Raw genomic sequence first — 15,119 nt, forward strand, 5'->3', positions numbered from 1 at the left:
CTCGATGACACTGAGAGGCACACTGGTAGAGGGCCACTTGTTCCTGGGAGGTAAAGGCTTGTCACAGTTCCACAGCACCACGACCTGTAACACACACCACCCACACCCACACAAGTTCACACACACACACACACAAGAAAGTTCACCTCTGTGGACTGGAGGACATAGGTGTGTGTTTGCGTGCAAATGTGTGGTCCGAATGACACATTTAAAACATGAGACATGTGGTTGTTCCAGATGAATCGTTCCAGGAGCAGGTTAGCAACAGCGGGATCTTCTCCCCTTGGGTCTGAACCGTCGTTTCACCTGTGCACAGAACTTGGACTTGGCGACGGCGATGATGAGTTTGACCACAGGGTTGAGCTGGGCCTGGAGCGGTGTCACCGCCTGGATCACAGCTGTGAATTCCTGGGACGGATTTTTACCTGGAGGACACATCCCCACCAATAAACACACACACACATCCGACAGCACACAACAACGTATTAGTCAATTCAAATGACAGGCACCGCATCATGACTTTCTTGAATAAACAGTCGCATTGAATTGAGCATTCGAAGATGTTCCCTATATTTATCCAATATCTTCGACCTCTCTGTTGCCCTCTCATTGGTTAACCAGACCAGTCTGGCTCCTCCTGTCGCCACATCCATCTCTCTGACGGAGGGCAGAGACCCCGCCCCACCGGATGGGGCAGGATCTATTTATGGAACATCCACAAACTCCCAGCACAACACAACAGTCCACTGTGCAGCACACTCTCTTCTGGGCCTGGATAAAAAGGAGCTTCCTTCAATGGTTGCCAACGAACAGCAGTTCATATTTATTCAACTGAGAGATGTTTGCGTTTGTCTAACCCTTGAATGTGTAGGGGTTAAACTGTTGATTGCAGAGAGGGATCATGGTGTGTTCTAACAAGGCTGTGTTGTGTGTTCTGGTGGGTTCTGGGTATTATGGGGATGCGATCACGCAACCACACCCGGATGCGTGCTTGAAGGTCTGGCTTCAACAGAAGGACTGAGACCTGGAGCATTCTGGACCCTCCTTCCAGCCTGTTAGAGAGACCTAGCAGGTTTTGATGAAGGCTTTGCCTTTGGAACGGTTGTCTACAAATCCATCCTTTGGGGAAAGTTCTCACGCTGTTGTCTGTTTCAAGTGAAGTTCAAACAAGCGTCTGAAACATTAAACTATGACTAGGCAACAAGTAGGAGGAGAAACGGGAGAGAGAACGTTTTTCATGTAACTCTCATGGAGGGAACCTTGATCAAAGTTTGAGAAGTTTCTGCGACAGCCTTTTTGAAGGAAAGAAAAAAAAGAGAAAATATTTTCAATTTGAGCAAGGTAAGGTGAACCCATTGATCCAATATTGCTTGGTTACCTTTGGTTTCTTTCCAGTTCGCCAGCTGGGAGGCTCAATCATGATGTAAACATTCTCTTCTCAGACTGCTCCAAGAGAGCTGCAGCTCCGAAACACTTTCTCACCGTGAACCTTCATTTCTTGCATTGGCAGATTTGAAATAGTACAGCTGGTTGTGCTAAAGCATGAGCCCTTATGCTAATCACCCCGAGTTAAAGCACTAAGCACCCAATGCCAACCCTTAATCGCTGGCTCTAGCTAAACTTTTGCACAACCATTTATTTCGTCACTGGCCCTAGGGATAGGCTTATCGCTCGTCGTCGCTAAAACATCGTACAACACTTGTCACTGACCCAAGGTCCAACTTTGCACTCCATTTAAAATATTCCCTGGCCCTAGCTAAACACTACAACCTTTACATGAATCACTGGCTCCAGCCAAAACATTGTACAACATCCAGCCCTCACTTACGCCCTGGTAAATATTTATTCTACTCAGTGCTGCTAGCACAACCATAGCACACCCTTCGACTCCAGGCTGTATGTATCCCTGTAGAATAAGTCCTTCTGAGAGCTGCGACAGCATTGTCCAGGAGAATACCTCATCAACGATGACATCATGAATTCAGAACTGTGGCACAGAATGGAGAGGACAAGCAATAGCACATGGCAGTTTAATCCTGACACATGTTCATCTTTAAAAATGTGAACGGGAGTTGAAAAGGAAGCTTCTCCTGGTTTGGGTCTGCACCTCCACAGAATCCTTGGGGTCGTAGGTGGAGTCAGGTCTGTAGTAGGGTGGAGGTAATTATCACCAGTCACTTTGTAGGGGGACTAGGTTACATGTGGTTAGACGGGTTTGAACTTTTGTTGGGCTGCCGTGAAACAAGCTGTTGGAGAGCCTGGGGGGGGCACACTCACACCGAGTGTTCTGTTGTTTTGTGATGAGGAGAAACTCTGCTTCCACGACGTGATTAGTGGAGCTAGATGAGATGAGAAGGAGTTTTAGACGAGGGGAGCTTGCATACCCATCATGTTACATTAGTGTGTGTGTGTGTGTGTGTGGGGGGGGGGTGGATTGTGTGTGTGTGCGATAGCAACATCGTCGGTTAACACCAAAACAACAACCGTTTTTAAAAGAACAGGAGAAAACCGGGAAATGTAGCCACAGAAACACAGCTGTTGTTTCCAGTGCTTCATTTGGCGCTACAGTGATTTAGGACATTTTGTAACAGGAACACCGTCATCTACATCCCTGCAGTAGCAGGTGAAGTGCTGTAAGAGTCACCTCTCCTGTTGGTGGTTACATGCTATGCAGTGAAAGGCTTTAATGTACCTCCTGCCGCAGGCTGATTATTATTAGCTTCAATCTGTTGACCACTCAACAGCTTGATGTGCAGACAATAATGTACACTCCGGAACAATGCCTGCTAATAATAATAACAATGCTGGTGGTACAGCGAGCTTAAGTGGCTGTTCTAATCATCTTCATTGTACAGTAGCTAGCTGTGTTTCATTTGTTACCTAGGGGATAAGAATGTATTCATTAGCTTTCATCCAAAGCGCTGAAGGGGGATTTGAACCTGCAATCTCTAGACCTACAGTGAGATGCTCTCCCACAGAGCTGTTGGTATCCACATACTCATGTCTGCTTCTGAGTAAATCAACACACAGTCAGAATAGAAACTAAAACAACAATGTGAATTGATTTGGACAGAGACTGAATAACAGGGAAGACTATTACTCATATATTTTATTACTGGACCGGGAAAGAAACATCCAAAGAGTTTTCTGTGTGTGTGTGTTTTTCTTTTTTCTGCCCCATGAAATCCCTGTTTCCCATCCTCTGCTTTGGCACCTCTTCATACGGTCTCTGTGGCTTTAAACTGGCTTAAAAGAGGATTGTGGAGCAAGCAGCCTGTAAAGAACCTGATAGGACGTGCCAGAGCTGCTGGACCCAGGCTGCTAATCACATTTGGGATTCTGAGGAAGCAGAATGTAGGCGCCTGTTCACTCCGCCCATCGTCAATACCTCCCAGAATTTCAGCTCCGACTTGGAGAGATGGCTTCAGTTTGATTAGTTCCAAGATAAAGGAGGTCGATTTTTCACATTGTTCCCACAAAGAAAATAGAGTTCTCTTCAATAGCTTTTAAGGCAAAATAAAAAATTACAGATTACCATTATCCAATAATGATTAAAAACAATTAGTGAAAAATAAACTTTCGAGGCAGCTGTTGCTGCTTCAACCTCAGACTGATTGAGAGAATCTACTGAGAACCTGGTGTGAACCAGAGTTGCCCAGGAGCCCACAGTAAATATTTACTCCATCAGCAACAAAATGTTGATTTACAGTTGTGATATAAAACAAAACTGCTCGGACCCTTCCTCCCTCCATCACTTCACCTCCCTCCATCCCTCCATCCATCCTTCCCCTCCTGAGAAGGGGAAGCATCCATCAGGGTTATATCTCCATCTCAGCCCTGGTGTCTCTCTGCCCTGGGTTATACAATGAGCTTCATCAATCACAATATTGGTTGGCAATTGGTTGGCAACGACCAACGACATGGGCTTGAGACCCACCCAGTAGAGGACAGTAGAACCCATCCACAGAAGCAGAGGAACGAGTAGGACCCTGCATGTAAGTGACCTGGTAGGAGTGCCCGGTGTGGAACTCACCCAGTAGAGCGTAGTAGAAGGGAAAGAGGGAGGGATCGGAGGAGAACTGGGGGAGAACGTACAGAGCGCCGGGGAGAAAGTTCCACATCAGAGGTGTCCTGGAGACATGGGAGTGGACCCTGTCCTGGATGATCTGGGGAAGACAGGGGAGGAGGAAGAGGAGGAGGAGGAAGAGGGGGAGGAGAAATGGAAGAGGAAGATGTGAGGAGAGGGAAAGAGTGAAGATGACAAAAAGACAACAGCCATGTTAATTACCGTCTTCCAACACAAAGATCACCACTATAATCGGTGGTACGTCCATGAGCTATTTTCTCTTTCCCCTCCCCCTCCTTTCTCCACTCCATTACTCCCTCCCCCCCCCCCTCTTCCCAGCATTCCTTCTGGTCTCCGCCGCTTGCAGCACCTGTGCTGGTGAGGCCGGGAGAGCGGCCGTAATTAGCGGCTCCCTGAGAGAGGAGGCAGACAGGAGGTCGTCTTTCAGACGGAGCCGGCTACCACGAGCCATTCAGCTTTGTTTACCCAGCCACAGACACCACCGCTCCACAAAGACTTGTTTCATCCCAGGCAGACTACCGCCATCCCCCCACCCTCCCACCCCGTCCCTCGCCGATAGACTCAAACACTGTTCTAATCTTGCCTGACTTGGCCAGGCTAGCTGGCTCCGGTCAGCCCTGAGTGTCCTCCGAGCCGGGTTCTCTCTGAAAGATCCAGGCCAGAGATGGAGCTCGGACAGAGAGCCACCGCGGTGGAGCCTTCTGATCGTCGTGTTGCCCAGAGAGCGGCTAAGTGGTGGGGATCCACGGAGCGACCGGCAGGGGCTGGGTGGGTATGCAGGTTCAGCTGGTCCTGGCGTGGTCCTGGCTGTGTGGACTTCATGAGAGCTGATCTTCAAGGCTCATTTCACCCCCGCCTCGTCACACACCACAGGGAGCCCGGGGAGAGTTCAGAGCGCTTAGCGCATCTGGATAGTGTGTGTATGTTTGTGTGAATGAATGGATGTATATGTGTGAGTGTGTGTGTGTGTGTGTGTGAATGAATAAACGTAGATATGTGTGAGTGTGTGTGTGTGAATGAATGGACGTATGTGTGTGAGTGTGTGTGTGTGGCTCTACAGACCCCCGGCCTAATTTCCAAACCAGTGTACGCCTGGTGGTGCTCACCTCCTGCAACCAGTCCGACAACATATCGGCCAAGCGCTCGGCAACAATCCACGACCTCATTCATCACACCGTTCCACGGCTGCCCTGGCTTGCTGGGAAACGGCACGACCAAACGCCCCTCCTCTTCCTTCTCTTCCTTCTCCTCCTAGCGTCCTCCAGTTGCTCCCTTTTACTCTTTCTATCTCTGCTATTGTGTCCTTCGATACAAAAGAACCAATAGCATCTAGGACAGTAGATTAAGGCGGAAGGGGGATTGTTTGTGGAAAAAAATGATCTGAGAAGTGGAGGCTTTTGGGGACAATTTGAAAGGAATGCATTTTTTGGGACAACTCAAAAGGATTTGTTCAACCGTGTGACAGTTAAGAATATTACCATGAAAAATTGGTTCTTCATTTAAGGTCAGCTTGGATAGAGTCGGGTAGAAGTTTGTTGGTATCCCCAGAAAAACAAGAGTTCACAGAGAAGCCGTCGGGAAAGAGGGGCTGGGAGGAGAGGTGGTGTGTGTGTGTGTGTGTGTGTGTGTGGGGGGGGGGGGTAGGCAACTGAAGACCTTGTGATCTTCCTACGCTCGAAGCTTTGTCTCTGCTCGTTCAACGTCTCCTTCACCTTCTCTCTCTGATTCTCTCCCTCTCTCCCTCTCTTCCTATGTTGCCAACTCCACAGTACCTCCTGCGGGTCAAAACAGCATCTCCAGGCTCCCATCCACAAAAGGTGTCCTACATAAAAGGGCCCACTGTGCTGTGTTCCTGCCATCTGCCCATGAAGCAACTGCAACGCCATATCAGGCTCAAATCATGTTCGCCAACATGGCTGCTCGACTTACCCAGAACAACGCACCCAGAGGATGGGTCCCATCAGGTGCAAACGTGAGGCAAATCAAACGCGCCTCATCTCTTTCGACATGAACCTGCGTGATTGATACAGAGCGTCTGACCGACACATCAAACTGCAACGGAGACGGGTCCAGACCCACGTCCCCCTGCCCCCTCCAACCTCACCCCACCAGGCAGCGCTGTCTGTGGGCTTGATCCTGACACTCATGCTGGTGTGGAGAAAGGACGGAGGAGCTAGGAATTGAGGACAGAGGAGGCAAGGAAGCAGGAGGGGAAAAGACGAGGGCCTAAAGCACAGAGGAGCGATGAGGGAGCAGGGAGAGAGCATGGCAGAACCGAGTCTAACACGGCCGAATGAATGGGGACTTGGGTAGTGGAGGGATATACAGAAACAGTGTAGTGTGTGCGCTCCACTATCCATTCACCCAGAGCAGAGGTGCTACATCATTGAGAGAGGCCATTAGTTATCCTGGCTGCAAGCTGTCTGCTCTGCGATTCTCTCCTCCCTCGTATCACCCCCCCCCCCCCCTCGTCTCCCTCACCCCCCCCTCTCCCTCTCTCCCTCTCTCCCTCCCTGTCTTGTTTTCTCAATTTCCTTCCTGACCACCCCCTCCCGTTCTTGGATGGGGAGAAGTCTGAGCATACCTCCAAAGTGGTCGAGATTATCTTTGATATGGAGGAGTAGGAGACTTTACCACTAGACTGATTGAGATTATCTTTGATATGGAGGAGTAGGATACTTTACCACCAGACTGATTGAGACTTTCTTTGATATGGAGAAAAAGGAGACTTTACCTCCAAAGTGGTTGAGACTATCTTTGATATGGACAAGTGGGAGATCTTACCTCCAGAGTGGTCGAGACTATCTTGGATACAGAGGAGAAGTAGGCGTCCCACAGGAACTGGGTCTGCTGTCTGAGGGACAGGATCCTGGCTGGCTCCACCCATCTGGTGATGGAGGGAACCTGGAGGAGAAGAGCAGTAAGAGAAGAAAGACAGATCAAGCCGTGGTAGCAAGATCAGGACAGGGGGAAATGAGTGTGAGAGAGTGAGTGAGAGAAAGAGAGAGAGCCAGAGATAGAGAGAGAGAGAGAGAGAGAGAGAGAGAGAGAGAGAGAGAGAGAGAGAGAGAGAGAGAGAGAGAGAGAGAGAGAGAGAGAGAGAGAGAGAGAGAGAGAGAGAGAGAGAGAGAGAGAACATGGATAATTCCCTGACAAATAAACTTCTTCCTTCTGGCCCTGGGAGCTGCAACCAGCACATGCTGTGTCTGAACGACCCTGAGAGACCCCAGTGACATCATTAAGGGGGCCCTCAGCTGAGCACAAGCTATGGGTGCCCGAGGGCCAGTAAGGAAGCACTGGACCCCATCAGTTTGGTGGACAGACTGATGACCCCTGCCCAGCATAAAGGTAAATCACAGTGTGTGCGTCTATGTGTGTGTTGTGTCAGCGTGTGTGTCTTGTTTTTCTCTCCTAAACGTCAGAAGAGAGCAGCAGCGGTGTCACCACCAGCCCCACTCTCCTGCTGTCCCCTTATTCACTGTCACAGCAGGCCTCCAAACACAGGCTGTCTGGGTGCTGAAGCTCACCATAACACGCCCGGGAGCTTTAATGAATCCCTTACAGCCACGGCATAAATAACTCAAATCAACCACGCACCGTGCACACAGATACGCTGGTGTTTGGGTACGCGTGGTCTGTGTGGTTGGTGTGTGTTTGGAGGAGCGGGGGGGCGGGTGCGGTTGATTTGAGTTCATCCAGAAGGGGACATCTGATCTACTCCACATGTAGTTTCGGTCGTTAGGCGCGTTATTTTTCTTGACAATATTAGTACATATTGAGATTTAATTCTCCCAGCAGGCAGATCCTTGCTCTGCTTGAACATGGAAGTCCATCGTGTTCAGATGAAGACCTGTTGCTTCTGCATACACTGGGGAGTAGATGTTACAGTAAAGTCAAATGCTTGACCCACATCTTCAGTTGTGTATGGGGTAATCCCTTATTGTGTTTGTGTCTGCACTCTTGGATGTCTCCAGATATGTTTATTTCTCAGTTGTCTAAATCCTGCTTTCATGCCAGGGCTGCTGTACATGACGCTACCCTACAGTACGTGCCATTCCGGGTAAAGCAACAGTAGTGCTAGAAACGTTCAAAAGTTCTAGCAACCTGTTGTGGCAACTGTTTTGGTGACAAATGCAACTCATACACACGCACACACAAGTGCACACGCATCGTTTGGTTTGAAAAGAACACAAAGCAAAGCCATCATCATCAAAGATGTGTTTTTTTCCTCCTTTTGCATATTGTTCTGTTCAATCCACTCGATTCACTTCTCCTTTCTCTCTTTCAGTCCGCGCCCTCACTTTTCTCACCATCTCTTCCTCGCTCTCATCTTTCTCTTTTTCTGTCTCCTCACTCTCTTTGCTCTTCCCCTCTCTCTGTGACAGTTTCATCTTTTTTTTTTCCCGTAAGTGCGTAATTCAATTAGCCTAAACAAACGTCTATGTGGAAATGTAATTTTTTTGTTTATTTATTATTTATTTTTCCGCTAAGAGAGGAAACTTCCAAAGTGCTTTTTTATCCTGGCAGGCTGTCTCCCTCCCACTGATGTGTGACAACAATTACCAAGCTTTCAGGAAAAAGGAAGGAAGGGCATAGGACTCAGAATGAAATAAAAGCCAATAACATTTGCATCTCTGAACATCTCCCTCTTGTTCAACACTGTATAATCACAATTAATTACAGGGCTCGCATTAAAGCCCATTTACAACTTTTAATAGGCGTGCCATTGTGTGACTCAATTGTCTGAGTGCAAATCAAATTAAAATCATATCTTAGTGTTAATTAGCAGTCTGTTTCGTGGTGTGTGCGTGCACGAGGGTATGAGGGACACGGCAAATGCGTGTGTCAGAGAGAAAGTGTGCATGTGTGCGTGAAAAAGAGAGAGAGTGTGTGTGTGTGTGTGCATTTGTGTGAAAGAGAAAGCTTGTATGTTTGTGTTAATTAGCTATCTGGTACAAGGCAGATTGGGTTGCCACCAGGGGGGTTGGGTGGAGGTCAACAACTGTTGGCACATATTGCATTAATCACCAAGGTAACAGAGGTAGGGGTGGGGCTTAGGTGAGAGAGGTGAGGGAGGATGATGGGAGAAGAGGGCGACAGTACCACCTGATTAGATATCCATCACTGTCGTTCTGTGGCCTCTCCTCTCCCCATTATTCCTCCAGGTATAGCAGCAGTGAGAAAGGGAGGTTTGGAGCAGCTGCAGTAATAAGGCTGTTAATTAAAACAGGAAAATATCAAACGTCTGACACGATGACGAAATCAACAGGTTCACTCAAGAGGCCTACCCAGGTTCCTTTCGGGCCACCTGTAGGGATACCTGGCTGGCGGGTGTGTGCACGGCATGTACCTGAGAGTGTGTGTGTCTACCTGAGGGTGTGTGTATGTACCCTGGCAGGCTGTCTCCCTCCCACTTACGCGCGTGTGTGTGCCCGACGGTGTGAGCGTGTGTCTCCATCCGTCCCTACCTGCAACAGCAGCCTCTCATCCCCCAAGATGGCGGCCTTGCTCCAGTCGATGACCTCGGAGAAGGGCAGCTCCCAGCCGTTGCTGAGGAGGACAGGGATGCACGCCGCCTAGGGGTGGAAGGAAAGCACAACACTCATGACACTGCTTAGCTACTTTCCGGGAACAACCGGACAGCCAAAAAACGTGGTCTCCTTGCTCTGCTGTCTCACACTAGGCTGACTTTATTGGAGCGTCATTAGAATGAACAGTCCTATCTGTAGACAGGATCACATAAATGAGGATCAACCATCAATGGGATCTGGATCACAGATTTCTACATTGGCAGGTAAAGGGGGTCCGATATAAATAGGAGGTTCTAAAGCTGCCTCAAGCACATTTGAACAAAGATGTTCTGAGCTGCCTTCAGGTATGGCCGAACAAAGATCCTCCAAAGCAAGTTTCCACATTTAATGCACCTTTATTGATTTTCACAGTTTTTCTCATGTTAGTCAGTCCCTTAACTGAGCTACGGTTTCTTCTGGAGAAATTAAGACGGCCTAATATATCAGCAGCTTTCAGAAATTCCTACACAGTTCCGTCATTCAAGCAGTCTAATGTAATTATGAGGTTTTAGTAGCTATTCATCACACGTACACACGCACACACACGCTGTAATGTAATGAAGCTGCGCAGAGCACTTGGCTGAAACCATCAATCCGCGTTTAAAGTTCACAGCTACACTGGGATCTTCATCTTTATAAGATGACACTGTTCTGGGGCTTAGGGAATCTTAGTGGAGCGCAGAGTCTAGGATGAGTGGTCTGAGACTGAAAATCCCCTCTGCTCAGTAGTGATTAGTCTAGTCGGGCTCTGAGAAAACACTTCTTCTTTGGGACTGGCAAGGGTACACAGGACTGTGAGGGAAGCCGCAATGCTAATGTAGCAGTGTAGAACCCATTCCTCACGGTGATGTAGCCCTGCCTGACACTTATACGGTTAAACCTCCCTCAGCCTCTAAATATGTCATCTTGGTCTGATGCTTGGCTTGGCAGCAGGTCACTAGGATCTGATACCTGCTCCTCTATAAATATGAATTTCAAGCCGCATAGAGACGCCTCAGTCTCCTATGAAAGCGCAGGCTGTCTGTCAAGTCTAAAAGCCTTTTTATGTTCTCCGTTCAATATATCCCTGGGAGATTGGCAAGAAAGAAAAAACGAGGTCCAAGCACTAAAGACTCAAACGTCTAAGCCTTATATAGACCCCCAACTCTACCTGCTAAACGCTATTTGGATCCAAACTCCTCCCTCCCAGCTTCATTAAGATCCTAACTCCTCCCTCCAGATCCAAACTCCTCCCTCCCAACTTCATTAAGATCCTAACTCCTCCCTCCCAGCCTTATTAAGATCCTGACTCCTCCAGCTTTATTGTGACCCTTACTCCTTCCTTCCAGATAGTCCTGACACAATAATAGCAAGCTTCCAAAGACACCCCTCAGTCAGCCAGGCCCAACCAACTTAAATACAATGATAACAATTTTGGTGACAGAGCTGAAACTGAAGCAAAGTGTTCTGTAGCGAGAGCTCAGACTAACAATACTGTACACAGGCTGTTACATTTGACACAATAGAAGTATGTGCTGACTTTCCAGAATCTTAGTCATTGTAAGTGGCCAGTGTAAAAGACAGAGACTGAATTCAATTGGAAATGCAATACTATTTGCAATGCCATTGCTGTGCCATCTGATAATTTAAATTAGCGTCCAGAGAAAATTGACAAACAAATGTAAATGTAATAGAGATTCACAGCGAGGAAAGATAAAAAGAGATAAACCAGGCAGGGTTAATCAGGTGTTTATGATAGTGGGTGGTGTCTGAAGGCAGATTTAAAAATAACCCTGGTCCATCTAGCTACAGTACTCAGAGAGCTGTTCTGTGGCTGTTTGTGAGGAGATGACAGCTTGTCAATACCAATCAGCCAAACATCAGGGCCCGAGGCCTACTGAGAGCTCCACATGCAACTTGGCTCCTGCCTCGCTTGGCAGTTAGCCCCAGCCAGCCACCAGCAAACCATTAACTAACCCTGGCAAACAACTGGCTAAAAAGCTAACCCCAACAACTAGCTAGCCACCAGCTAACCAAAAACAAATTCCAGCACCCAACTGGCTACAAGCTAACCCCTTCACTTAACTAGCCACTCGCTAATCACAAGCTAACCCAGACCCAGCTGGTTATCGGGGGAATCTTTCAGAGAGAGAGGAGACAGACAGGATGACAGGGGTGTGGTGGGGTAGCCTCCAAACAACATAGAGCAGTAAATGTTAAAGCCGAAGATAACATGGCCCCATCTATATAGTAGGAGATATGGTGGGGCGGTCAATGAGAGGGTTAGGGGTAGAGCACTAATAGGGTTAGGATTAAGGCATTGCGAGGTTTAGGGTTAGGGCATTGTGAGGGCTAGGGTTAGGGCATTGAGAGTTTTGGTGTACCTGCAGAGCTTCTAGGAAGCGGAATGATCCCAGCCGACGTCCTCTTGGCACCAGGCAGAAACTTGAGTTATGGAGTAGTTCCTGGTAGTCAAACCTAGAGACACACAGGTCAGAATACATAAGTATAGATGCAAGTATATTGGTATGCAAGTATACAAGAGTACAGAGTACAGTGGAATAAAATATGAACAGGCAGAACTAGGACACTTAGGGACTTCAGTCGTGTTCTGAGATTTGTTCAGGTAAATGCCAAGAGCTGACTTCCTTTGTTTGGGTCACATACGTAACAACCTGACATTTACTCCAAACACAAGATGACAAGGAAAGACACCGCAGAAGCATCAGACACACAAGCAGACGGACAGAAAAACGGACGGACAAGGGTGGGATAGCACACACACACACACTTGCAAATGTCAAGATGGACTCCTCTGAACCTGAATGACGGAAATGGGTTTCTACAACAACCTGTCAGGAGTTTAGTGTTTTTACACTTTTACAGATACAGATGGAGACAGGGAGAGGGAGAGAGCGGGATAAACAGAGATACAGAGAGAGAGAGAAAGAGAGAGAGAGAAAGAAAAAGAGAACAGAAAAACAAAAGCTAAGGTAGTGCTGGAGTGTTTCTTCCTCTGAGTCACACGCAAAACATTAATAATAGCCCCTGTTAACCATCTTAGCAACACTGGAAAGGTGATGTGGGTGGAACAGTAGAAATGTCAAACAAATAAAAGTATTACAAAAAGTCCCACGCATCCATTAGTAAATTATACCTTCACTCTAAACACCTGGATAGTTTAAAGAGAGGATCTCCCGCTTGACTACCTCACAAAGGGAGAAGTGTGGGTATGTCTGATAAAGGCACATAAAGAGAGAGTGTGTGTGTGTGTGTCCTTGGAAGGTGAAAGTGTGCTGTCCTTGTGTCATATTTCTCTCAGGGATGACAAGAAGAGGTGTCTACTGTGGCACATCACTGGCTAGCTGTCACTGTCCAACACCTCAACACCTCCCACCTTGGTACAAGGTCATCCTCCACCATCGTGCAGTGACAGCACACACTGAAAACTCTGCGCTGCAATGGCACCAAAAAAATAAAAACTCCTGCTGCAAAGTTCTTTCATGTTAAATAGGCCTCAAGCTGTACTGTTATGTAACTTAGCATCCATGAGAGACAAGAAACCTGTGAGATCACATGAGTCGATGCTTACAAATAAGACAGCTGTGTTCCTCTGTGAAACCATAGGAACAAACAGCCAATGTACCGCAACATACGAGAAATTCTCATTTTGGGGCCCCCTTAAGAGTTGGGGGGACACTCTCACAATTAAAAAGAAATATTTGAACTTGGGGGATCCTGTGCTATTGGTGTCACCCAGCATCAACCCCCTTATCACCCCAAGACCTGTGACACAATTGGAACACTGGTCATGACTCTCCTGTAAGGCTGATGCTTTCAACCGAACAGCTCCATGTGTGGCCTAACGCTTTCCAGCAGGACAAATGAGTACAAGCCAGCAGGGGCTGTCTCCTGGTGACACAAGGCCCTACAGCTCTATCTGCGATGGCCCTGGGAGATGAAGACCAAGATGAATATTTGACCTTTCTTTCACTCTGGCATTGTTAATTGGACTGTCGAAATGAAAGAATAGATGGGTGACACACGGGGGCTTCCTGGCAGCCGTCCACCGGTCGGTGTGGTGCAGCTCGGAGCTCGCTGTCGCGACGTTATGTGATAAGGCTCCTCGAATGGCGTACGGTGTGCACATAACATAACATTTTTTTCTGCAATGGCAGGGCCGTGCAGTTGGTCCATTGGAACAGTAGGAGCCGAGAGATGGTCGATAGGGAATGTCATGTTGATAGCTTCTACAGAGGGAGAAATCCATGAGGGCAGAGACAGCCGCAGTAAAGACAGGAAATTAGTGGTTCAGACACATCCTGGAGACAGCGAACACAACAGGGGGGGAAAAAAACGTGGTGCAACACAGCCGTCTAGTAAAGCTGCGATGAAGAACTGCAGAATCGAAAACCCTCTGTGTGTGTGTGTGTGTGTAATGGGAAGGGAGACAGATGGGGATTCAACGTGTGAGAGAAATGATGCTCGCGAACAAATGTCTGTGTGTGAGGGAGATTATCTCTGTGTGTGTATGAGTGCATACCTGTTGCGTACTTGTGTGCAACCAGAGCACCTGCTCATAACCTGGATTTCTCTTCCTGCAGTCCCCCTTTCCTTCTCAAGGAGATAAAATTCCTTTCTTGTGCTTGTTCATTCAAGAGGACGCTAAACCCAGGATACATTTCAGCACCTGTTGGGAGCAAACTCAGGTGCGTGATGCTGTAGGTCATAGATCAACACTCCTACATTCCAACAAGAGCATAGAGCGAGGAAGCCAAAAGGGCTTCAGATCCAGATGAAGGATTGGATTGGTAAAACTTTTGATTCAGGTGCTCATAATAAGAATTAGTTAATAGGTAATAAACACATCAACACATATTAATGTTAACGAGCGCTTTTATTTCAATAAACTCATCTCATCTTTTGATAACCCTAACCCTTAATAATATTAATATCACTAATACGGTATAATCTGCTTTTTACATATTAATGTTAATATGCATATTATTGGGGCTTTATCTATTAGCTAATGCTTATTACAAGCACCTAGATGTAAAGTGTTACAGAATAATTAGCTGTAATCGTCGTACATAAAACAGCTAGCGCAAATGCGTAATAAAAAGGTTTTCTAAAGATTGCATGTTGCCTAGGGAAGAGCAACAGAGATAAACAACCATATTTTGGGATAATGAATTGAATTGATGACAATAAACCCAACAGTTTAGTGGTTACTTAGAACGGAATACTTATCATTCCATATAATCCTCCATGTAATTTAGGGCAACCGTAAAATGTGCTGTTGCACTAATGAACTTTCATCCTGATCATCAGTCTCACATCCAGTTTATCACTCGAGCACTTTCTGAGTGGACATCATTACTGTGAAACAACACTGCTTGCTCAGATTCCATCAATTAAACATGCCCTTCCCGCTGACAAAATGAGGATAGGGTTGGAAAAAACGAAATCTCCATATCAAAGAT

The 15,119-nt window shown here is 47.2% G+C and overlaps 2 protein-coding genes across 4 annotated transcripts in view; one reads left to right on the forward strand and one right to left on the reverse strand.

Moving 5' to 3' along the window:
- Window positions 1-15,119, forward strand: part of arv1 (ARV1 homolog, fatty acid homeostasis modulator) — a 136,475-nt gene that overhangs the window by 108,692 nt on the left and 12,664 nt on the right. The gene's annotated exons all lie outside the window — the stretch shown is intronic.
- LOC136947315 (exostosin-1) overlaps window positions 1-15,119 on the reverse strand; it is a 127,855-nt gene that overhangs the window by 22,359 nt on the left and 90,377 nt on the right. For all 3 annotated transcript variants that reach the window (XM_067241314.1, XM_067241313.1, XM_067241312.1), the window contains 6 exons: window positions 12,021-12,114; window positions 9,556-9,663; window positions 6,872-6,991; window positions 4,034-4,166; window positions 307-425; window positions 1-84 (listed from right to left, as the gene is read on the reverse strand). The exon at window positions 1-84 is cut by the window's left edge and continues 12 nt beyond it. In XM_067241314.1, coding sequence (XP_067097415.1) covers window positions 1-84; window positions 307-425; window positions 4,034-4,166; window positions 6,872-6,991; window positions 9,556-9,663; window positions 12,021-12,114 — 658 coding nt within the window. The remainder of the gene's footprint in view (window positions 85-306; window positions 426-4,033; window positions 4,167-6,871; window positions 6,992-9,555; window positions 9,664-12,020; window positions 12,115-15,119) is intronic.

The sequence above is a fragment of the Osmerus mordax genome, chromosome 8 (genome assembly GCF_038355195.1).
Source record: "Osmerus mordax isolate fOsmMor3 chromosome 8, fOsmMor3.pri, whole genome shotgun sequence".
Lineage (NCBI taxonomy): Eukaryota > Metazoa > Chordata > Actinopteri > Osmeriformes > Osmeridae > Osmerus > Osmerus mordax.